Source organism: Salvelinus fontinalis, chromosome 3 (genome assembly GCF_029448725.1).
Source record: "Salvelinus fontinalis isolate EN_2023a chromosome 3, ASM2944872v1, whole genome shotgun sequence".
In the NCBI taxonomy this organism is placed as follows: Eukaryota; Metazoa; Chordata; class Actinopteri; order Salmoniformes; family Salmonidae; genus Salvelinus; species Salvelinus fontinalis.
The window spans coordinates 23,179,008-23,204,665 of record NC_074667.1 but is presented as its reverse complement, the minus strand read 5'-3'; the positions used below and the strand labels follow the sequence as shown (position 1 = coordinate 23,204,665).

The 25,658-nt window shown below is 45.4% G+C and overlaps 1 protein-coding gene across 6 annotated transcripts in view; it reads left to right on the top strand.

Annotated features, from left to right (window-relative positions):
* LOC129841257 (tensin-2-like) overlaps positions 1-25,658 on the top strand; it is a 78,736-nt gene that overhangs the window by 51,070 nt on the left and 2,008 nt on the right. For 4 of the 6 annotated variants that reach the window (XM_055909458.1, XM_055909464.1, XM_055909449.1 and 1 more), the window contains 11 exons: positions 5,877-5,942; positions 6,032-6,148; positions 6,268-7,746; positions 7,884-8,040; positions 9,476-10,572; positions 10,790-10,918; positions 11,284-11,376; positions 16,028-16,105; positions 16,339-16,416; positions 16,828-16,996; positions 25,337-25,405. In XM_055909458.1, coding sequence (XP_055765433.1) covers positions 5,877-5,942; positions 6,032-6,148; positions 6,268-7,746; positions 7,884-8,040; positions 9,476-10,572; positions 10,790-10,918; positions 11,284-11,376; positions 16,028-16,105; positions 16,339-16,416; positions 16,828-16,996; positions 25,337-25,405 — 3,532 coding nt within the window. Of the gene's footprint in view, positions 1-5,876; positions 5,943-6,031; positions 6,149-6,267; positions 7,747-7,883; positions 8,041-9,475; positions 10,573-10,789; positions 10,919-11,283; positions 11,377-11,531; positions 15,956-16,027; positions 16,106-16,338; positions 16,417-16,827; positions 16,997-25,336; positions 25,406-25,658 lie in introns of those variants that run through there. The other 2 variants (XR_008757301.1, XM_055909479.1) reach the window with 2 other exon arrangements.

Here is a 25,658-nt window from a genome sequence, read left to right as displayed (position 1 = left end):
ACCCATGTGCTTCACGGTTGGGATGGTGTTCTATGGCTTGCAAGCCTTCCCCTTTTATCCTTCAAACATAACGATGGTCATTATGGCCAAACAGTTCTATATTTGTTTCATCAGACAAGAGGACATTTCTCTATAAAGTACGATCTTTGTCCCCATGTGCAGTTGCAAACTGTAGTCTGGCTTTTTTATGGTGGTTTTGGAGCAGTGTCTTCTTCCTTGCTAGGCAGCCTTTCAGGTTATGTCAATATAGGACTCATTTTACTGTGGATATAGATACTTTTGTACCTGTTTCTTCCAGCATCTTCACAAGGTCCTTTGCTGTTCTGGGATTCATTTGCACTTTTCGCACCAAAGTGTGTTCATCTCTAGGAGACAGAACGCGTCTCCTTCCTGAGCAGTATGACGGCTGCATGGTCCCATGGTGTTTATATTTGCGTACTATTGTTTGTACAGATGTACATGGTACCTTCAGGCATTTGGAAATTGCTCCCAAGGATGAACCAGACTTGTGGAGGTCTACAGTTCTTGGTCTTGGCTGATTTATTTTGGTTTTCCTATGATGTCAAGCAAAGAGGCACTGAGTTTGAAGGTAGGCCTTGAAATACATCCACAGGTACACCTCCAATTGACTCAAATTATGTCAATTAGCCTATCAGAAGCTTCTAAAGCTATGACATCATTTTCTGGAATTTCCCCAAACTGTTTAAAGGCACAGTCAACTTAGTGTATGTAAACTTCTGACCCACTGGAATTGTGATACAGTGAAATAATCTGTCTGTAAACAATTTTGGAAATATTACTTGTCATGCACAAAGTAGATGTCCTAACCGACTTGCCAAAACTATAGTTTGTTAAAAATAAATTTGTGGAGTGGTTTAAAAATGAGTTTTAATGACTCCAACCTAAGTGTATGTAAACTTCCTACTTCAACTGTACGTGTACCAGAAGTCCTGGTACTGCTCCATGTAAAACTCTGGGAGACTGGGGGCAGCTGCCTGCACTGGTACATAATAGAGCAAGGGAGACGTAGATGGACGCACTTACTGAGCTGTTGAACACGTGCTGAGTTGCACACCAGTCTCCCTCCCATGCAGCAGAGACTATCTGGACCGGACTCGGCGGGGGCCTGGGGCTAGAAGGGAGACTGAAGGTCTGTACTGTAGGTATGAGACCTCCTCAACATCTGAGGCAGCAGGCGGGTGAATCATCCCAATGTACAGTACCAGTCAACAATTTGGACACGCCTACTCATTCAAGGGATTTTCTTTATTTTTACTGTTTTCTACAATGAAGAATAATAGTGAAGGCATAAATGGAATCATGTAGCAACCAAAACACTGTTATATTTTAGGTTCTTCAAAGTAGCCACCCTTTGCCTTGATGACAGCTTTGCACACTCTTGGCATTCTCTAAACCATCTTCATGAGGTAGTCACCTGGAATTCATTTCAATTAAATAACAGGTGTGCCTTGTTAAAAGTGAATTTGTGAAATTAATGCATTTGAGCCAATCAGTTGTGTTGTGACAAGGTGTAGGGGTGGTATACAGAAGATAGCCCTTTGTGGTAAAAGACCATATTATGGCAAGAACAGCACAAATAAGCAAAGAGAAATGACAGTCCATCATTACTTTAAGACATGAAGGTCAGTCAATCCAGAAAATGTAATTAACTTTGAACATTTCTTCAAGTGCAGTCGCAAAAACCATCAAGCGCTATGATGAAACTGGCTCTCATGAGGACCGCCACAGGAAAGGAAGACCCAGAGTTACCTCTGCTGCAGAGGATAAGTTCATTAGAGTAAACTGCAACTCAGATTGCAGCCAAAATAAATGCTTCACAGAGTTCAAGTACAGACACATCTCAACATCAACTGTTCAGAGGAGACTGTGTGAATCAGGCCTTCATGGTCGAATTGCTGCAAAGAAACCACTACTAAAAGACACCAATAAGAAAAAGAGTCTTGCTTGGGCCAAGATGAGCAATGGACGTTAGACCGGTGGAAATCTGTCCTTTTTCGTCTGATCAGTCCAAATTTGAGATTTTTGGTTCCAACCGCTGTGTCTTAATGAGACGCAGAGTAGGTGAACGGATTATCTCTGCATGTGTAGTTCCCACCGTGAAGCATAGAGGAGTTGGTTTGGGGGTGCTTTGCTGGTGACACTGTCAATGATATATTTAGAACTCAAGGCAATTTACCAGCATGGCTACCACAGCATTCTGCAGCGATGCGCCATCCCATCTGGTTTGCGCTTAGTGGGACTGTCATTTGTTTTTCAACAGGGCAATGACCCAACACACCTCCAGGCTATTTAAGGGCTATTTGACCAAGAAAGAGAGTGATGGAGTGCTGCATCAGATGACCTGGCCTCCACAATCACCCAATCTCAACCCAATTGAAATGGTTTAGGATGAGTTGGACCGCAGAGTGAAGGAAAAGCAGCCAACAAGTGCTCAGCATATGTGAGAACTCCTTCAAGACTGTTGGAAAATAATTCCTCTTGAAGCTGGTTGAGAAAATGCCAAGAGTGTGCAAAGATGTCATCAAGGCAAAGGGTGGCTAATTTGAAAAATGTGAAATATAAAATATATTTTGATTTGATTAACAGTATTTTTTGTTTACTACATGATTCTATTTGTGTTATTTCATGATTTTAATATCTTCACTATTATTCTACAATAAAGAAAATAGTAAAAATAAAGAAAACCCCTTGAATGAGTAGGTGTGTCCAAACCTGACTGGTTATTCAAGACTGGTAATTAAAATTTTCTGTTAAAAATGTGTGATTTTAAGAGTGACAACTGGGAAAAACGGGAGCCAGGAAAAACTAAATGGAGAAAATTGAATTTGGGGGGGGAATTATTGATTCAATGAAATAGAATGGGCATGGACTTTCAAATCAAATTAATATGGCTTGAGCTGCCATCTTCGATTATGATGTCTTAACATTCTAACATTACAATTAAATTTGTCATTAGAGTTATTACAGAATTTTCAAAGCAAGCCCTGTTTTCATTTCAAGTTAACGTATTTTATATATAATTCAAGAGTACATATTCCAGAACATTTTTTATCTTGTAACATGTTTATTTCAACAGATAAAATGACTTGTTCTAAAAAAAAAAATAATAATAATGATAAACATCTGCGTTCCGCCAGAATTTGTTTCCTTGAAATGGTTCAATTCACATCGTCTACCTCCAAATAATTCAAGAGCTCCGCCAAGCCATGCTATTGCACTACGTTATGCTACAGAAATAGATACACACATGCAATATAGACACAGATTAATGAAATCATCATACATGTGTATAAGATTAAAAGAAAAGGATACATGACATAGGCTATAGCCTGCTGAAGCCCAGGCCGTGAGCAGGCAAACAGGCCCAACCCCCACTCTTACACTGGCCCAAGCCAATGGAATGTACCAGATGCTCAGCAGGCTCTGCTCACACTTAGTGGTCGGAGGCCAAACCACACGACTAACAACATTGGACACTTTATGGAACAGTTATCAGTCAGAGTTATCTATCCAAAACGGACACGTATGGATAAACCACTTCTCCAATCTTTTTGGCCCTATAACAAAGAACAAACAGCAAAAAAATATACATGATCAAATACAAATTTTAGAATCAACTATTAAAGACTACCAGAACTACTAGATTATCCAATTATATTGAATGGACAGGACAAAATACAAACCCTCCAACCCAAAAAGGCCTGTGGGGTTGATGGTATCCTAAATGAAATGATAAAATATACAGACCACAAATGCCAATTGGCTATACTTAAACTCTTTAACATCAACCTTTTAGCTCTGGCATCTTCCCCAATATTTGGAACCAAGGACTGATCACCCCAATCCACAAAAGTGGAGACAAATTTGACAAACAGCAACCTTGGGGAAACCCTCTGCATTATCATTAACAGCAGACTCATACATTTCCTCAGTGAAAACAATGTACTGGGCAAATGTCAAATGGCTTTTTACCAAATTACCATACGACAGACCACGTATTCACCCTGCAAACTCAAATTAAAAAACATACACACCAAAAGAAAGGCAAAGTCTTCTCATGATTTGTTGATTTCAAAAAAGCTTTTGACTCAATTTGGCATGAGGGTCTGCTATACATATTGATGGAAAGTGGTGTTGGGGGAAAAACATACAACATTATAAAATCCATCTACACGAACAACAAGTGTGCGGTTAAAATTGGCAAAAAACAACAACATTTATTTCAACAAGACCGTGGGGTAAGACCGGGATGCAGCTTAAGCCACACCCTCTTCAACATATATATCAACGAATTGGCGAGTGCACTAGAACAGTCTGCAGCACCCGAGCCTCACCCTACTAGAATCTGAAGTCAAATGTCTGCTGATGATCTGGTGCTTCTGTCCCCAACCAAGGAGGACATACAGCAGCATCTAGATTTTTAATTTTATTTAACCTTTATTTAACTAGGCAAGTTAGTGAAGAACAAAACTCTCCCCTAACCCAAACGACGCTGGGCCAATTGTGCGCTGCCGAACTCCTGATCACAGCCGGTTGTGATACAGCCCGGGATCGAACCAGGGTCTGTAATGACGCCTCTAGCACTGAGATGCAGTGCCTTAGATGCTGCGCCACTCGGGAGCAAGATATTCTGCACAGACCTGGGCCCTGTCAGTAAATCACAGTAAGACAAAGATAATAGTGTTCTAAACAAGGTCCAGTTGACAGGACTATAAATACAAATTCTATCTAGACACCGTTGCCCTAGAGCACACAAACTATAAATACCTCGGCCTAAACCTCAGCACCACAGGTAACTTCCACAAAGCTGTGAACGAGCTGAAAAACAAGGCAAGAAGAGCCTTCTATGCCATCAAAAGGAACATCAAATTCGACATACCAATTAGGATCTGGCTAAACGAAGAATTCACAAAATGGGACAAACACCAAATTGAGACTGTGTACAACATAAAACACCAAATAATGCAAGCCGATACCCACTAATTATCAAAATCCAGAAAAGAGACCGTTAAATTCTACAACCACCTAAAAGGAAGTGATTCTCAAACCTTCCATAACAAAGCCATCACCTACATAGAGATGAACCTTGAGAAGAGTTCCCTAAGCAAGCTGGTACTGGGGCTCTGTTCACAAACAGACCCCACAGAGTCCCAGGACAGCAACATAATTAGACCCAAACAAATCATGACAAAACAAAAAGATAATTACTTGACACATTGGAAAGAATTAACAAAAAAACAGAGGACACAGTGACAGAATACCTGACCACTGTGACTGACCCAAATTTAAAGAAAGCTTTGACTGTATAGACTCAGTGAGCATAGCCTTGCTATTGAGAAAGGCCGCCATAGGCAGACCTGGCTCTCAAGAGAAGACACGCTTTGTGCACACTGCCCACAAAGTGAGGTGGAAACTGAGATGCACTTCCTAACCTCCTGCCAAATATATGACCATATCAGAGACACATTTCCCTCAGATCCACAACGAATTTGAAAACAAACCCAATTTAGATAAACTCCCATATCTATTGGGTGAAATACCAGTGTGCCATCACAGCAGCAAGATTTGTGACCTGTTGTCACAAGAAAAGGGCAACCAGTGAACAAACAACATCGTAAATACAACGCATATTTACGTTTATTTATTTTCCCTTTTCTACTTTATCTATTTGCACATACCATAACATTTGTAATGTCTGGATTCTTTTGTAACTTTTGTGAGTGTAATGTTTACTGTAAATTTTTATTGTTTATTTCACTTTTGTTCATTTTCTAGTTCACTTGCTTTGACAATGTTTCCCATGCCACTAAAACCCTGAAATGAGAGAGATTTCTGTGATGTTTATCTCTCTGTAGATGACCGGTTCCCTCCAGATGCTACAGTGGAGTTTATCTTCTCCTACGGCCCAGAGAAAATGAAAGGTACTGCTCGTTTGTGTGCACACAACATACTTATTGTTTTTATACGTGCGTGCGTGTGTGTTATATCTTACGTCTCTCTCTCTTCACAGGGCGAGAGTACCGTAAGAATGACCCCTCTGTTACAGTGGACTACAGCACTTCAGACCCTGTGGTGCGCTGGGACTCATATGAGAACTTCAACCTTCACCACCAGGATAGCATTGAGGGTAAGGGTGAAGCACGCGCGCGCACACTATATCACACACACATAAACCTATACCACCAGGACATCTCAGAGAGAACTCACACACTCACAGCTAACCCTGCATCCCTCTCTAATTGTCAGACATCTCCCACACGCGGGGCCCCCTGGATGGCAGTCTGTACGCCCAGGTGAAGAAGCGTCGGGGCCCGGGCTCTGTCGGTGCCTCTGGGGTCTCTCCCAACGGATGCCCCCCAAGCAGCCCCACAAACAAGCCCCCTTCCCAGGCCCAGCCTCAAACCCAGCCCCTTTCCCTCAGCTCCGACTCGGGGCACTCCTCCACCCCCTCGGAACACCTGGAGGAACATCCTCCTCGCCCCCTGTCCCGTCTGGAGAAAGAGAAGAAAGAGATGGACTGTCTTCTGAGTAGGACAGAGGGGGAGGGCGAAGAGAGGGATAGGGCGAGACAGAGGGACAGGGAGACGGCCATTTTGGATGACAGAGAGCCTGTGCCGGACGGAGGGTCAAGGCGGGAACAGCGGTCATGTTGCGTTCCAGCTGGCCATGGTTCGAGATGCCAGAGGTGTGGGGAGGCACCGGGTTGGGAGAGGGTGAGAGAGAGGGAGCCATGCCTTGCAAATGGACATTATATGGACCGCTGTAACAGAACCAAGGGAAATCCAAAGAGCCGAACGCTTCCCGCCTTACCCTCCCAGCAGCCTGCATCTCCTCGCCCTCTCTCGCCCCACCTGGACTTGTGCCATCGCCATAGCGCCCATCCCCTGCCCGAGTTGCCGTGGGAACACCCACCGCCCCCCTTACCCTGTCTCCATCGTCCCTGCTACCCCTACCCCGCCCCTGAACACGTCCACCCACACGCCCACACCCTCCCAGCCTCCAATAGGGTCTTCTGCGGCGGGGAGGAATGTCAGCTCTTTCATTACGCCGCCCACGTCCCCCTTTCCCCTCGTGTCTCCCACCAATCGCTGCCCTCCAGTCCATATAGGGAGATGTTTTTCAGACCGGCAGCTCCTCCCCCTGGTGGCTGCCCATGTCGGGACTGCACCTGCAGGCGAGGGCACCAATCGGCTTCAGCCAGAGCCTTCCACCCGCTGCGCCCGGACCAACCACAGAGCCCACACTGGGCTCGAGGGCGGGACTCTGAGCTGTGGGACAGGGATGCCGGGTTGAGGCGGGGGAGGGAGGGGCCTTCTCAGCTTTGGGAGGCAGAGAATCTATGGGAGGCGGAGCGAGAGGCAGAGATTTGGCAGCGTTCAGTGGGAGGGATGTCGTCCTATAGAGGCCATCACTCCCCTCTGGGTCAAGGTCACGACCCTTCTGTTTTCCTGCTAGGCCCTAACCTGCCTGGGTATCCCAGCCCCCACCCCCTCCTGGACAGCCCCCGTGGCAGCAGTGGGTACCACACCCCTCAACCCCCCCTACACTCCTGCCCCTGCGAGCCCTACCAGCAGGTCTCCCCCTCGGAGAGCCACGGGAGCCGGGGGTACGCCTCGGGGTACCAGTCTGGGTCTGCCTCGCCCCTGCCCCCTGGTGGCACAAACTCTGGTGCCTCCCCCTCGGAACCACCCACCGACCGGCAGCAACAGACTGATGGACACACTGGTAAGTGCATAATACAGGTACTGTATTATGTACATGTTTACACTAGATGGATCAGATCTAACTGGACCTTCTTTCTCTTACTCTCCCCTCTCTCATTTACTCTCCCTCCCTCATTTTCTCTCTCTCACTCATTCTAGGTGTGTCAGAGGTGGTGCAGAACATTGTGGGTATGGAGGACTGTTCTTCCCAGGGGTCATTGGGGCAAGCAGAGATTGACAGACAGCCCGCTTGCCCCACCCCCTTATCAGACTCTGATCCAGACTACACAACTATCACCGGCAGTTATGTATCCAGGTATAGGCTGAAGTTGCCTCTAGTTGCTGATCTTTGGTCAGTTTAGCATTTTCCCTACAAAGGCCATACACATTTTATTTACTGTATAACGGATGCCCCCCTTCACATTTCTCAAAAACTCAATAACCAAAACCTTTTATTTTACAGTTATTCTTTAAAAAAAACAAAAAAATACGTTTTGTAGATACTTTAAGTTGATTTGGGCATTTAATTTGTTCGACATTTGTATAGATGCTAGTCAGCCTGCAGTGAACACCTACATCTAAGCTAAGATAAATGACTAAACCACAACAGGTAAATTTCCTGAAGGAAATGTGTGTGCTTTCTTCAGCTGTCTAAAAAAAAATGTTATGATAGCGGGAGGTTTTTTGCAAAAATGTCTGATACTGGGTTAACATAACATCAAAGATCCACCACCATATTTTACAGTAGAGATCGGGTTCTTTTCTGCATATGCATCTTTCTTTCGATGCAAAACCCACCACTGGTGTGCGTGGCTAAAGAGCTCTATTTTAATTTACTTCACTGGTCCTGGGGCCCTTGTTAAGGTCAATGGAATCATGTCCAGTACCAGGACATTTTAGGCCAAAAATCTGGTTGCCTCTGCCAAGATGCTGAAACTTGGCCGCAAGTGGATCTTCCAGCAAGACAATAGCCCCAAGCACACATCAAAAGCCACAAAGAAATTGACTACAAAATAAACATTTTGCAATGTCTCTGGACTTGAACCCCATTGAAACCCTGTGGTTTGAATTGAAGAGGGCAGTCCATAAGCATAGATGGAAGATATCAAGGATCTGGGAAGATTCTGTATGGAGGAATGGTCTAAGATCACTACCAAAGTGTTCTCCAATCTCATACAACATTTGAGAAAAATTCTCTGTTTTCCTCTCAAGGTGAGGTGTTGAAAACAGGGGTGCCAATAATTTTTACCTATATGTTTTTGAGAGAAAATAAATATTACTTGTTTAACACAATCTCTGTCTCTGTGCAATTGTATTAGTATAGAACAACATCATTTCCAAATGTTTTTGACCGTACAATAAAGCTCAGTATTTTATACAGCATTTTTTGCTCATCTTTATCAAGGGTGCCGATATATTTTGAACTGACTGTTATGTGATAACGTGATGTACTGTTTGCTGGACGGGCATTTAATGATTACTGTGACTTTGAAGTCAATACATTACAACTGGCAATGCCACTTGTCCTTGAAATACATTTCACCTAATATAATAATTAAAGAATACAAACTTTTTGCATATCAGTCTTTCTCTTTAAATTCGGTTTTATCACAAAACACATTTTTTTATATTTACAAATACTATGGTCCCTGTACTGTTGGCATTTCCTTGTACTGTGTCATCACGTTGGCTTTAGTACTTTTTAAATGTGTCAATGAGTAGAAACTGACATTCTAATATCTCTGCTCTAGCGAGAAGAAGCAAGATGAAGAGAAGATGTGTGACCCCACCGAGGGTTCCACCTGGAGTCCTCCAGCAGGCCCCCAGGAGCCAAGTCAAGGGCCCCAGCTGATTGAGTCCCTCAGTGTGGCTCCAATGTCTAAAGCCTCCCACTCCACCACGCGGGAGCCTAACAGTAACAGTAGCACACCAGAAACAGAATGGACACTGCCGAATGGACACTCCACGACACCACCAACATTGGTGGAGACACAAAACCAAGAGACCATACAGATGCCGAATGAACGCGTGAACCCTACTGGCTCAACGCAAGTGCACACTGTGAGTGTGCATCCACCTCCAACTACAGCTGAAGATGGAGAATCGAAGGTTGTAGAGAGTGAAACAAAGGGGTCTAGCGGAACTGAGATGTCCACTCAGGCCGCCTCCGTCCCGAGCCCAAGGAATTCATTCGGCCCAGTCCAAGTGCAACTCAATGGCACCGCTCTCCCTAGTGACTACCCCCTGTCAGAAAAGGGCAGTGGCACATCCCTGACCCCTTGTTCCAGCCTCAGCTCTGTCCCTCCCTCTCCGCACCTTTACATTGGCTCCCCAGAGCGACGCCCCTCCCCTCAGCCCTCTCCATTGGCCACGGACCCAGCTGGGCGAAGACTGACCCATGTGAGTGACAGCGACCCCAAACCCCCGTCGCCTGTCCCAGATGGGTACAACACCCCAACCTTTCCCCTCGCGTCCTATTACTACCCTCTACTCAACGTGCCACACGTCCCCTACACGGGCTACACCGCCGTCACCATCCCCGCCGCCCAGCCCCCGCTCCCTGAAAAGAGGCGCCTGTCCTCCATGCCAGGGTCCCCCAATGGTTACAGCTCACAGTCTCTTCTCAGGGCCTCTCTGGGTGCCGTAGGACCCATGGGTCTCTCACCCCAGTCCAGCCTCCTCCAGGTCACTTTCTCACCCTCGGTGGGGGAGCTCCTCCCATCTGTCAGACGAGGACTGGCACACCCTGGTGTCAGAGAGGAGGTGGTGGAGAGCAGCAAGGTCAATGCCAAGTTTGTCCAGGATAGCTCCAAGTTCTGGTACAAGCCTAGCATCTCAAGAGACCAAGGTAAGGGTACAGGCCTCTTCTGAGGTTTTGAAGGGTCTCACTTTATTTGGATAGTCCCCAACACATGATCTAATGTCAATTGCAACTGTGTTTATATGGAAACATCTGGTACTATATTATCTTGAGTTGAGAAACACTGTTGTAGTGTATATTTTCTAAATTAAAGTCTTAGTAACTAATTTCTTCCATAATATGTGTTTCTTCTCCCTCCATGTAGCCATCGCTGTGTTGAAGGACAAGGAGCCAGGGTCCTTCCTGATCCGGGACAGTAACTCCTTCCAAGGGGCCTACGGCCTGGCCCTCAAGGTGGCCAGCCATCCTTCAAACAACGTCAACAACGCTTGCCGTAAATTCAATTAATATTTATTGTTCCCAAAAGGCAAAGGTCATGATTTTGGTTCATGTAACAGTTTACTAACATTGTACTGTTTTGCTTTATCATAATTTAATTTTGTTGGAAGATTAAGCGAAAGAAAGGGTGATCGTTCTTATTGGGCAATGCCAATTGTGCACTACTTATGACCACTGTAGTTCACTACTATGACCAGCATAGTTTTTCTTGATACTATGGCAAGGTGTTGTCTTCTACAACTACCTAGCATTCATTGAGGTCTCCCTCTCCCTCCTCTCATTCTGTCTCTCTCTTCCTCCCTATCCCCCCTCTTTCTCTTCCTTCCTTCCTTCCTCCCTCCTTTTCTCTGTCTGTCTCAGTCGATTCTCAGGCGCAGCTAGTCAGACATTTCCTCATAGAGACGGGCTCGCGGGGGGTCAAGATAAAGGGCTGTCAGAACGAGTCCTATTTCGGTGAGTCCTATTTCCATCCTGCAGATGTTGCTGTTGGCCTCACATTTACGTCAATCATTGCTCTAATTCCCTATTCACACTATCGTACACTGCAGACCCAAACCATAGACCTACTGTGCTGGCTCAGATATTTTCAGTTGACATTGTCTTCACAGCACGGTTCCAGCAACTATGGTGGATGCATAACCAGGCCAGCGCAGTACGGCTCTACTCGACTCTAGTGTATAATGGCGCCGGATGGGATGGCTGACGTTTTACGGGCTCCTAACCAACTGCTATTTTGCTTGTTTTTTTTCGCATTGTTTGAAACTTATTTTTTAAACTTATTTTGTACATAATGTTGCTGCTACCGTCTCCTATGACCAAAAAGAGCTTCTGGACATCAGAACAGCGATTACTCACCTCGAACTGGACAAAGATTTTTACTTTAACGAGTCCGACGCGATGGATATACTGCTTTCTCGAGACCAGGTCCAAACCCTTGTCATTTGCGTGAAGAATGGAGAAAAGGGGGGTGGAGGTCGGGCTGCTTTCTGAGAATTCGTAGGCGAGTGAGTAAACTTCCACTGCCATCAGTACTATTGTCCAACGTGCAATCACTTGAAAATAAAATGGATAATCTATGATTAAGAATATCCTACATTTCACCGAGTCGTGGCTGAACAATGACACAGATACTATAGAGCTGACTGGGTATTCTGTGCATCGGCAGGACAGAGAAGTCTGGTAAGATAGGCGAGGAGCGGGGTGTGTGTCTATTTGTAAATAACAGCTGGTGCGCTATTTCTAATATAAAGGAAGTCTTGAGGTATTGCCCGCCTGAGGTAGAGTACTTCATGATAAGCTGTAGACCACACTATCTACCAAGAGAGTTATCATCTATATTATTCGTAGCCGTCTATTTACCACCACAAACAGATGCACTAAGACCGCACTCAACGAGCTGTATAAGGCCATAAGCAAACAAGAAAATGCTCATCCAGAAGCTGCGCTCCTAGTGACCGGGGACTTTAATGCAGGCAAACTTAAATCCGTTTTACCAAATTTCTACCAGCATGTCACATGTGCAACCAGAGGGGGAAAAAAACTCTAGACTACCTTTACTCCACACAGAGACACATACAAAGCTCTCCCTCACCCTCCATTTGGCAAATGTGACCATAATTCTATCCACCTGATTCCTGCTTACAAGCAAAAACTAAAGCCGGAAGTACCCGTGACTCGCTCAATACGGAAGTGGTCAGATGACGCAGATGCAACGCTACAGGACTGTTTTGCTAACCAAGACTGGAATATGTTCCGGGATTCATCCAATGGCGTTGAGGAGTATACCACCTCAGCCACCGGCTTCATTAATAAGTGCACCGACGACATTGTCCCCACAGTGACCGTACGTTCATATCCCAATCAGAAGCCATGGATTACAGGGAACATCCGCTCCGAGCTAAAGGCTAGAGCTGCCGCTTTCAAGGAGCGCAACACTAATCTGTACGCTTATAGAAGAAATAACACTACACCATCAAACAGGCAAAGCATCAATACAGGACTAAGATTGAATCATACTACACCGGCTCCGACGCTCGTCGGATGTGGCAGGGCTTGCAAACTATTAGACTACAAAGGGAACCCCAGCCGCGAGCTGCTCAGTGACGGGAGCCTACCAGACGAGCTAAATGCCTTTTATGCTCGCTTCGAGGCAAGCAACGCTGAAGCATGCATGAGAGCACCAGCCGTTCTGGACGACTGTGTGATCACGCTTTCGGTAGCCGATGTGAGCAAGACCTTTAAACAGGTAGACAGATTACCAGGTACATGTACTCAAAGCATGCGTGGACCAACTGGCAAGTGTCTTCACCGACATTTTTAACCTCTCCCTGACCGAGTCTGTAATACCTACATGTTTCAAGCAGACCACCATAGTCTCTGTGCCCAAGGTAACCTGCCTACCACTCACGTCGGTAGCCATGAAGTGCTTTGAAAAGCTAGTCATGGCTCACATCAACACCATCATCCAGGAAACCCACTCCAATTCACATACCGCCCACACAGATCCACAGATGATGCAATCTCAATCGCACTCCACACTGCCCTTTCCCACCTGGACAAAAGGAACACCTATGTAAGAATGCTATTCATTGACTAAAGCTCAGCGTTCAACACCATAGTGCCCAAAAAGCTCATGACTAAGCTAAGGACCATGGGACCAAACACCTCCCTCTGCAACTGGATCCAGGACTTCCTGACGGGTAGGCAACAACCCATCTGCCATGCTGATCCTCAACACCGGGACCCCTCAGGGGTGCGTGCTTAGTCCCCTCCTGTACTCCCTTTTCACCCACAACTGCGTGGCCAACACCATCAATAAGTTTGCTGACGACACAACAGTGGTAGGCCTGATCATCGACAACGATGAGACAGCCTATAGGGAGGTCAGAAACCTGGCAGTTGTGCCAGGACAACAACCTCTCCCTCAATGTGAGCAAGACAAAGGAGCTGATTGTGGACTAAGGAAAATGCGGGCCGAAAAGGCCCCCATTAACATTGGCAGGCTGTAGTGGAGGGGGTTTCAAGTTCCTTGGTGTCCACCAACAAACTATCATGGTCCAACCACACCAAGACAGTCGTGAAGAGGGCACGACAACACCTTTTCCTCCTCAGGAGATTTAAAAGATTTGGCATGGCTCCCCAGATCCTCAAAAAGTTCTACAGCGTGCACCATCGAGAGCATCCTGACCAGTTGCATCACCGCCTGGTATGGCAACTGCTCGGCATCTGAGGCGCTACAAAAGGTAGTGCATACAGCCCAGTACATCACTGGGGCCAAGCTTCCTACTATCCAGGACCTATATACTAGGCAGTGTCAGAGGAAGGCCAAAAAATTCTGTCAACCAAATCATAAGCTGTGTTCGAATACTCATATTACCCATACTAACCATACTATTTGTGAGGTGAATTTAGCATATATTATGCTTATTGGTCATAGTATGGATATAGTTAGTATGCCAGTTAGCCAGTTAGTATCCCAGATGTGTATTCGCCAAAATATGAAGTATACACGCAGATTTCCGTACCCATAATACAATTCTTCAGGAAATGGGCGTGGCTTCACATCGTTTCAGATTTTAAGAAAATGGCGGTAAATATGCAAAGTCCAACGAAAGTGTTTACAAATTCATTGCTTTAACTCAGTATGACAAATGTTAAAAAATGTTGAGCAATGTAATCAAGTAATTACTTTTCAAATAAGTTACCTTGCACGTTATGTTGGCTGACAATTTGTTAGCTACGCTGTCCTTACGAACCACATAGCATATCATTACAGCATTATGTACCGGTTTGTTAGCTAGTTACCTAACGTAAATTGGCTACTTTAACATCACACTTGCCAGTATATAAACTATATGCTATCTAATTACCCAACTTTTAGCTAAATTGTGTAGTCGTTGTGGGTGCTCAATGGACATTCGGGTGCTTTTATAAATTCGCTTTGGCTATCTTCTCCAATTTCAGAGCACTCTTGTCTGAGTGTACCAGAGCTAGATTAATGAATTTACGAGCGCTCAACACCGGTTTGATATGGTTGGTGTCAGTTATCGTCGGCAAAAATGCGTAATTAAATTGTTTCCAGCAACAGTCACCAACGCTCTGTATAACATGAAAACAGCCTAACCAACTCTGCTAAGGCGAGTAAAATGGTCAGAGTGGTCACTCATTTGTGTCTGGAAGTAGCTAGCCAACGTTAGCTTGGGTGCTTGACTGCCGTTGTAAGGTCAGAACGCTCAAATCAACCCTACTCCTCGGCCCGAGCGTCCAGTGTGCGCTCTGAGAACCAAACGCTCTGAATTTACAAACGGACAATCTGACAACGAGCGCACTCTGGCACTCCAGATTGAATTTAAGAACACACCCGAAATCGTAAATATTTGTTATGCTAGTTAGCTAGCAAGAGGTTGCATAGCAACAGCATCAACTTCTGGGAGACTGGCGAAAAGCTAGTACGCTCAACTGAAAGGATACTGTTCCGTTTACAGTATACTAAAATTAACTAATGGTATGTAGTATACAGTGTGTTAGTATGGGTATTTGAACACAGCTATAGACTGTAATCTCTGCTACCGCACGGCAAGCTGTACCGGAGCGCCAAGTCTAGGACCAAAAGGCTCCTTAACAGCTTCCTCCCCCAAGCCATAAGACTGCAGAACAATTAATCAAATGGCCATCCGCCCATTTACATTGACACCCCCCCCCCCCCCTTTGTTTTTACACTGCTGCTACTCGCTGTTTATTATCTATGCGTAGTCACTTTACCTAGTCACTTTACCCCTACCTAAATGTACAAAATAACTCGACTAACCTGTACCCCCGCAGAATGACTCGGTATCGGTACCCCCTGTAAACTCGTTATATTTATTGTGTCACTTTTTATTTAAATTATTTTTAACTTGAGTTTATTTAGTAAATATTTTCTTAACTCTTTCTTGAACTGCCTTGTTGGATAAGGGCTTGTAAGTATGCATTTCACGGTAAGGTCTACACCTGCTGTATTCGGAGCATGTGACAAATTTGATTTGATTTATTGTGAAAATGGGAACTTCCCTTCCTCATCTCCTCTCCTTTACCTGTGCTGATCTGATATGCGTATGTGTTTTAGGAAGTTTATCTGCCTTAGTGTACCAGCACTCCATCACTCCTATCTCCCTGCCATGTGCCCTGTGCATCCCAGAGAAAGGTAAATCCCTATATGTTTCAAAGGAGTCACTTTTTATCTAACAATATGGGGCAGATACTACATGTGTATATCAATAGTGCATAAGCTATATGTGTGCAATACACGATATACAATTTACAGAAAGTATATGGGGTGCATGTGAAGTGTGTTATTTGTTTGTGTTGTGTATGTATGTACACAGTGTTTGCATGGTTTTAAGGTGAGTCATGGGAAAATGTTGTCCTGTTTTCCAGATCTGGTTGGAGAGCTGCAGGAGATGCATAGTTCCAGCAACACCAGTACTGCAGCGGACCTCCTCAAACAGGGTGCAGGTGAGAGAGTTCAAGGGTCAAATACAGCTGCAATGCAGGCTTTCGCCAGTAGTGGTTGCTCAAGGTACCTGAATCACCACCGAGAGATAGGAAAACAGTGTGGAATGCTAGCATGATTTAGCAAATATACCCACCCCATTTACGTCAATCCACACTCACTGTCTATCATTGCATTAAGCTCGGAAAGCTCCTCTCAAGTTAGGTTTGCCTTGTGTAGGTGTGACCTGACCTAATTCCATCTCTAAATACTGCTTATGTTAATCCATGGAAATCCATCATTCCTAATCTCCCTCTCTCTTTCTCTCTCCCTAACCTCTCCCTCCCTCCATCTCTCTCACTCCCCCCCTCCATCTCTCTTACTCCCACTCTCTTTCTCTCTCCTCCTTTCTCTCCCTCTCTATTTCCCTCCAGCCTGTAACGTACTCTACCTGAACTCTGTGGAGACAGAGTCACTGACCGGGCCTCAAGCTGTCTCCAAGGCGACCAGGTGCACTCTGACCCAGAGTCCTCGGCCCACAGCCACAGTGGTCCACTTCAAAGTGTCCACTCAGGGTATCACGCTGACCGACAGCCAGAGAAGGTGTGTACTACCTGGATTAGGCCTACTCCTGCCTAACCTAGTCTGTTTACATCCAAAATCAAGTAAAGTTTTTTTGTCACATGCTTTGGAAACAAAAGATGTAGACTAACAGTGAAATGCTTACTAAGGCGTCCTTCCCAGCAATGCAGAGAAAAAAATATATAAGTAATAGAAAATTAGAAAAAGAATAACACAAGGAATAAATACAAAATGAGTAACGATAACTTTGCTACATACACGGGGTATCAGTACCGACGTGCAGGGGTACGAAGTAATTTAGGTAGATATGTACATATACTACATGACCAAAAGTATGTGGGCACCTGCTCCTCAAACATCTCATTCCAAAATCATGGGCATTAATATGGAGTTGATCCCCTCTCTGCTGCTACAACAGCCTCCACTCTTCTGGGAAGGCTTTCCACTAGATGGAGAATTGCTGCGGGGGCTTGCTTCCATTCAGCCACTAGAGCATTAGTGAGGTCAGGCACCGATTTTGGGTAATTCGGCCTGGCTCACAGTCGGCGTTCCAATTCATCCCAAAGGTGTTCATTGGGGTTGAGGTCAGGGCTCTGCAGGCCAGTCAAGGTCTTCCACACTGATCTCGGCAAACAATTTCTGTATGGACCTCGCTTTGTGCATGGGGGCATTGTCGTGCTGAAACAGGAAAGGGCCTTCCCCAAACTGTTGCTACAAAGTTGGAAGCACAGAATTGTCTAGAATTTCATTGTATGCTGTAGCGTTTTCCCTTCACTAGAATTAAGGGAACTAGACCGAACCATGAAAACCAGCCCCAGATTATTCCTCCTCGACCAAACTTTACAGTTGGCACTTTGCTTTTGGGCAGGTAGCATTCTCCTGGCAACTGCCAAACCCAGATTTCTCCTGTCCGACTGCCAGATGGTGAAGCTTCATTCATCACTCCAGAGAACACTTGTCCACTGCTCCAGAGTCCAATGGCGGAGTGCTTTACACCACTCCAGCCGACGCTTGAAATTGCACATGGTGATCTTAGGCTTGTGTGCGTGCGGCTGCTCGTCCATGGAAATCCATAACATGATGCTCCCAACGAACAGTTTAATGTGCTGACGTTGCTTCCAGAGGTAGTTTGGAACTCGGTAGTGAGTGTTGCAACCGAGGACGGACGATTCTTACGTCCTGCGACCTTCAGCACTCTGCGATCCAGTTCTGTGAGCTTGTTGTTGCTCCTAGATGTTTCCTCTTCACAACAACAGCACTTACAGTTGACCAGGGCAGCAATTAGACAAACTAACTTGTTGGAAAGGTGGCATCCTATGACGGTACCACATTGAAAGTCACTGAGCTCTTCAGTAAGTCCATTCTACTGCCAATGTTTGTCAATGGAGATTACATGGCTGTGTGCTCGATTTTATACACCTGTCAGCAATGGGTGTGGCTGAAATAGCCGAATCCACTCATTTGAAGGGGTGTCCACAGTAACAGCAGATTATGTGATGAGTCAAGAGTTAGTGCAAAAGGGTCAATGCAGATATTCCAGGTAGCTATTGGTTAACTATTTAATTAACTATTTAGCAGTCTTATGACTTGGGTTAGAAGCTGTTCAGGGTCCCATTGGTTCCAGACTTGGTACATCGGTACCACTTTCCGTGAAAGAGCTCCAAGGTGGCTTAGCAGTTCAGACGTCTTTTCCGTATTGTCTTGTCGTGTCCTGTATATATATATATATATTTACACCTTTTCTTCACATATCTTTTATTTATTTTATTATCCAAGAACTCAACTACAAAAGCTTTCCTGCAAAAGCTTTCCTGCAACCCGCTTCACCAATTACATTAAGTATTATTTACCTCAATCTGAAAATCCATCGTGGAAGATAGCCAGGGGCTAATTCAGAAGCTAGCCTGATAGCTAACCAGAAGCTACTCCGATAGCTAGCCAGAAGCTAATCTGTAGCTGCCCCGAAATTAGCCGGTTTGCTAGCTAGTGTTGGTGTTTCAGCTGCCCACGTTTTGCGGTCATCAGCTATTCCTTTAGCTCGATAATCTACCGGCACTTTTGTGCAACGCGACTCGGACCGGAGCATTCCGGGACTTTTTTTCTCTGTTTCCCCGGATTCCAACCGCAGGCTCTGGACACTTGCACCTTGATTTCGCAGCTAGCTAGCTGCATACCGTGTGACTATTGGCTTACGTCGACCCCGGAGCAAACTCAAATCATGCTGGAGCTAGCCAGCTGAGGAGTTCCATCACCATCCGGACCCGTTTCTTTTGTTGCTGCTGCAGATACGGAACCCCACCGGGCCTTCACGACTGACTGCCGACGTTATCTGCCCGAGGGATTTATCCAACCGGCAAATCCGTCCCGATGTTACCTGAACGCTCACCTGAGGCCCGCTAATCGTTAGCTGTCCTATCGGCTGCTATCTGAACAAAACCCCACTACACGGAACCTACCGACGGAAACGCACGAGGTATCTACAAACAGACCTCCATCCTATGCTGCTACCGATAGCCATATACCCGGCCAGCTGTCTGGATCGCCACGACCCCAACCAACCTCTACTCACTGGACCCTTACTGATCACTCGATTAAGCATGCCTCTCCTTAATGTAAATATGCCTTGTCCATTGCTGTTCTGGTTAGTGTTTATTGGCTTATTTCACTGTAGAGATTCTAGCCCTGCTCTCTATACCATATCCAACCTATCAGTTCCACCACCCACATATGCGATGACATCACCTGGTTTCAATGATGTTTCTAGAGACAAGATCTCTCTCATCATCACTCAATACCTAGGTTTACCTCCACTGTATTCACATCCTACCATACCTTTGTCTGTACATTATTCCTTTAAACTATTTTATCGCCCCCAGAAACTTCCTTTTACTCTCTGCTCTAGTAGCTCTAGGCGACCAATTCTCATAGCTTTTAGCCGTACCATTATCCTACTTCTCCTCTGTTCCTCTGGTGATGTAGAGGTGAATCCAGGCCCTGCAGTACCTGGCTCCACTCCTATTCCCCAGGCGCTCTCTTTTGATGACTTCTGTAACCGTAATAGCCTTGGCTTCATGCATGTTAACATTAGAAGCCTCCTCCCTAAGTTTGTTTTGTTCACTGCTTTAGCACACTCTACCAACCCGGATGTTTTAGCCGTGTCTGAATCCTGGCTTAGAAAGACCACCAAAAATTCAGACATTTTTATCCCCAATTACAATATTTTCAGACAAGATAGAACGGCCAAAGGGGGCGGTGTTGCAATCTACTGCAAAGACTGCCTGCAGAGTTCTGTTATACTATCCAGGTCTGTTCCCAAACAATTTGAACTTCTACTTTTAAAAATCCACCTCTCTAAAAACAAGTCTCTCACCGTTGCCGCCTGCTATAGACCACCCTCTGCCCCCAGCTGTGCTCTGGACACTATATGTGAACTGATTGCCCCCCATCTATCTTCAGAGCTCGTGCTGCTAGGCGACCTAAATTTGAACATGCTCAACACCCCAGCCACCCTACAATCTAAGCTTGATGCCCTCAATCTCACACAAATTATCAATGAACCTACCAGGTACCACCCCAATTCCGTAAACACGGGTACCCTCATAGATATCATCCTAACAAACTTGCCCTCCAAATACACCTCTGCTGTTTTCAACCAAGATCTCAGCGATCACTGCCTCATTGCCTGCATCCGTAATGGGTCAGCGGTCAAACGACCTCCACTCATCACTGTCAAACGCTCCCTGAAGCACTTCAGCGGGCAGGCCTTCCTAATCGACCTGGCCGGGATATCCTGGAAGGATATTGATCTCATCCCGTCAGTAGAGGATGCCTGGTCATTTTTTAAAAATGCCTTCCTCACCATCTTGAATAAGCATGCCCCATTCAAGAAATTTAGAACCAGGAACAGATATAGCCCTTGGTTCTCTCCTGACCTGACTGCCCTTAACCATCAGAAAAACATCCTATGGCGTTCTGCATTAGCATCGAACAGCCCCCGTGATATGCAACTTTTCAGGGAAGCCAGAAACCAATATACACAGGCAGTTAGAACAGCCAAGGCTAGCTTTTTCAAGCAGAAATTTGCTTCCTGCAACACAAATTCAAAAAAGTTCTGGGACACCGTAAAGTCCATGGAGAATAAGAACACCTCCTCCCAGCTTCCAACCGCTCTGAAGATAGGAAACACTGTCACCACCGACAAATCCACTATAATTGAGAATTTCAATAAGCATTTTTCTACGGCTGGCCATGCTTTCCACCTGGCTACCCCTACCCCGGACAACAGCACTGCCCTCCCCTCTGCTACTCGCCCAAGCCTTCCCCATTTCTCTTTCTCCCAAATACAGTCAGCTGATGTTCTTAATGAGCTGCAAAATCTGGACCCTTACAAATCAGCCGGGCTAGATAATCTGGACCCTTTCTTTCTAAAACTATCTGCTGAAATTGTTGCCACCCCTATTACTAGCCTCTTCAACCTCTCTTTCGTGTCGTCTGAGATCCCCAAAGATTGGAAAGCAGCTGCGGTTATCCCCCTCTTCAAAGGGGGGGACACCCTTGACCCTAACTGCTACAGACCTATATCTATCCTACCCTGCCTTTCTAAGGTCTTCGAAAGCCAAGTCAACAAACAGATTACCGACCATTTCGAATCACACCACACCTTCTCCGCTATGCAATCTGGTTTCAGAGCTGGTCATGGGTGCACCTCAGCCACGCTCAAGGTCATAAACGATATCGTAACCGCCATCGATAGGAAACAATACTGTGCAGCCGTATTCATTGACCTGGCCAAGGCTTTTGACTCTGTCAATCACCACATCCTCATTGGCAGACTCGACAGCCTTGGTTTCTCTAATGATTGCCTCGCCTGGTTCACCAACTACTTCTCTGATAGAGTTCAGTGTGTCAAATCGGAGGGTCTGTTGTCCGGGCCTCTGGCAGTCTCTATGGGGGTGCCACAGGGTTCAATTCTTGGACCGACTCTCTTCTCTGTTTACATCAATGATGTCGCTCTTGCTGCTGGTGATTCTCTGATCCACCTCTACGCAGACGACACTATTCTGTATACTTCTGGCCCTTCTTTTGACACTGTGTTAACAACCCTCCAGGCGAGCTTCAATGCCATACAACTCTCCTTCCGTGGCCTCCAACTGCTCTTAAATACAAGTAAAACCAAATGCATGCTCTTCAACCGATCGCTGCCTGCTCCTGCCCGCCTGTCCAACATCACTACTTTGGACGGCTCTGACTTAGAATATGTGGACAACTACAAATACCTAGGTGTCTGGTTAGACTGTAAACTCTCCTTCCAGACCCACATCAAACATCTCCAATCCAAAGTCAAATCTAGAATTGGCTTCCTATTCCGCAACAAAGCATCCTTTACTCATGCTGCCAAACATACCCTTGTAAAACTGACCATCCTACCAATCCTCGACTTCGGTGATGTCATTTACAAAATAGCCTCCAAAACCCTACTCAATAAATTGGATGCAGTCTATCACAGTGCCATCCGTTTTGTCACCAAAGCCCCATATACTACCCACCACTGCGACCTGTACACTCTCGTTGGCTGGCCCTCGCTTCATACTCGTCGCCAAACCCACTGGTTCCAGGTCATCTACAAGACCCTGCTAGGTAAAGTCCCCCCTTATCTCAGCTCACTGGTCACCATAGCAGCACCTACCTGTAGCACGCGCTCCAGCAGGTATATCTCTCTAGTCACCCCCAAAACCAATTCTTCCTTTGGACGCCTCTCCTCCCAGTTCTCTGCTGCCAATGACTGGAACGAACTACAAAAATCTCTGAAACTGGAAACACCTATCTCCCTCACTAGCTTTAAGCACCAGCTGTCAGAGCAGCTCATAGATTACTGCACCTGTACATAACCCATCTACAATTTAGCCCAAACAACTACCTCTTTACCTACTGTATTTATTTATTAATTTATTTTGCTCCTTTGCACCCCATTATTTCTGTCTCTACTTTGCACTTTCTTCCAATGCAAACCAACCATTCCAGTGTTTTTTAGTTTTTATTTTACTTGCTGTGTTGTACTCACTTCGCCTCCATGGCCTTTTTATATTTTATTTATTTATACATATATCTGTTTGCCTTCACCTCCCTTATCTCACCTCACTTGCTCACATTGTATATAGACTTATTTTTTTTTTCACTGTATTATTGACTATATGTTTGTTTTTACTCCATGTGTAACTATGTGTTGTTGTATGTGTCGAACTGCTTTGCTTTATCTTGGCCAGGTCGCAATTGTAAATGAGAACGTGTTCTCAATTTGCCTACCTGGTTAAATAAAGGTTAAATAAATAAATAAATAAAAAAGAGAGAACAGTCTACGACTTGGGTGGCTGGAGTCTTTGACAATTTTTAGGGCCTTCCTCTGACACCGCCTGATAAAGAGGTCCTGGATGACCAGGAGCTTGGGCCCCAGTGATGTACTGGGTCGTACTCACTACCCTCTGTAGCACCTTGCGGTCAGATGCCAAGCATTTTCCATACCAAGCAGTGATGCAGCCAGTCAAGCTGCTCTCAAAGGTGCAACTATAACTTTTTGAGGATCTGAGGACCTATGCCAATTGTTTTCAGTCTCCTGAGGAGGAAGTGGTGGTGCTGTGCCCTCTTCATGACTGTTGGTGTGTGTGTGGACCATGATAATTCCTTAGTGATGTGGACACCGAGGAACTTGAATCTCTCGACCTGTTCCACTACAGCTCCGTGGATGGGGGTGTGCTCGGCCCTCTGTTTCCTGTAGTCCACAATCAGCTCCTTTGCCTTGCTGACGTTGAGGGAGAGGTGGTTGTCCTGGCACCACACTGCCAGGTCTCTGACCTCCTCCCTGTAGGCTGTCTCATCGTCGTCTGTGATCAGGCCTACCACCGTCAAGTCGTCTGCAAGTTTAATGACGATTTTGGGGTTGTGTGTGGCCACAAATGTTAACCTGTTTAAAGGACTTACTCACATTGGCTGATCCGCAGTCGTCCGTAACAGCTGGTGCTCTCATGCATGGTTCAGTGTTGCTAGCCTGGAAATGAGCATAGAAGGGCATTTAGCTCGTATGGTAGGATCCCATCACTGGAAAGCTCGCGGCTGGTTTTCCCTTTGTAATCTGTGGTAGTTTGCTAGCCCTGCCGCATCCGACGAGCGTCAAAGCCGATGTAGTAGGATTCAATCTTGGCCCTGTATTGACGCTTTGCCTGTTTGATGGTTCGTCGCAAGGCAAAACGGGATTTCTTAGAAGCATCCGTGTTAGTGTCCCGTTCCTTGAAAGCGGCAGCTCTAGCCTTTAGCTCATTGCGGATGTTGCCTTTAATCCATGGCTTCTAGTTGGGATATGTACGTACGGTCACTGTGGGGACAACGTCATCAATGCACTTATTAATGAAGCCGGTGACTGATGTGGTAAACTCCTCAATGCCATCGGATGAATCCTGGAACATATTCCATTCTGTGCTAGAAAAACAGTCATGTAGCTTAGCATCCGCTTCATCGGACCACTTCCGTATTGAGCGCGTCACTGTTACTTCCTGTTTGAATTTTTGCTTGTAAGCAGGAATCAGGAGGATAGATTTATTGTCAGATTTGCCAAATGGAGGGCTTTTTCATTTTTCCTGCATTAAAATCAACGGCCACTATGAGCGCCGCCTCTGGGTGAGCATTTTCTTCTTTGCTTATGGCCCTATACAGCTCGTTGAGTGAGGTCTTAGTGCCAGAATCAGTTTGTGGTGGTAAATAGACGGCTCCGAAAAGTATAGATGAAAACTATCTTGGTAAATAGCATGGTCTACAGCTTATCATGTGGTATTCTAACTCAGGAGAGCAGAACCTCAAGACATCCTTAAGATTAGAGATCGCACACCAGCTGTTATTAACACACACACACACACCCTCCCTTGAGTTTCCCTGACATTACAGTCATTCAGATCATGTTGATAGGATAGTCTCGAGCCTGTAAAACGACCACTATTCCATCCAACGCCATTCCAGGTCCTATGGCTATCGTATGTAGATAGATGTCTTGATTCCTGTGTTTCAAATCTTATCCAACTTTTTAAAAGTTTAAAACAATTTAAAGTGATTTTAAACATAGTGTCAAAATACTTTTACATTATATATTTCTGTCACATGGAATTTCTTTGAGTGTACAGAATAACTTATGTTTATCATTGCTGGCGCCCATTCTCATAACTAACCAAATTCTTTATATTTATTTTTAATGGAACTTTACCTCCGTAAAGCTATCTTCTTGTTTAGGTATGCACACTGTCATCCTCTGACGGTCCCCCCCCCCCCCCCCCCCCCCATCTCTTTTTACCCACCTTTCCTATCCTTTCCTCTATGCAGACTATTTTTCAGGAGACACTACCCCATCAACAGTGTGACCTTCAGCAGCGTGGAGCCTCAGGATCAGAGGTGGGGCCCAACGTCAGGCAAACGTTAGAGTAGACAACACATGGAACGATAGGTTCTGACACTCTGGCTTTATGCCTATATGCAACCACTGTCACATAGATCGTGTTTCTATGTGAATACTACCGAGTGAACAGTGAAAAATTATGTGTTGAGCAAATACAGACCATAAGGGTCTTTAGCTATGTAGCGAAGTTGACCTTGTGTTTTGTCATTTCTAAACACTGCTTCATTTGGTAAACAGATATTGCATTGT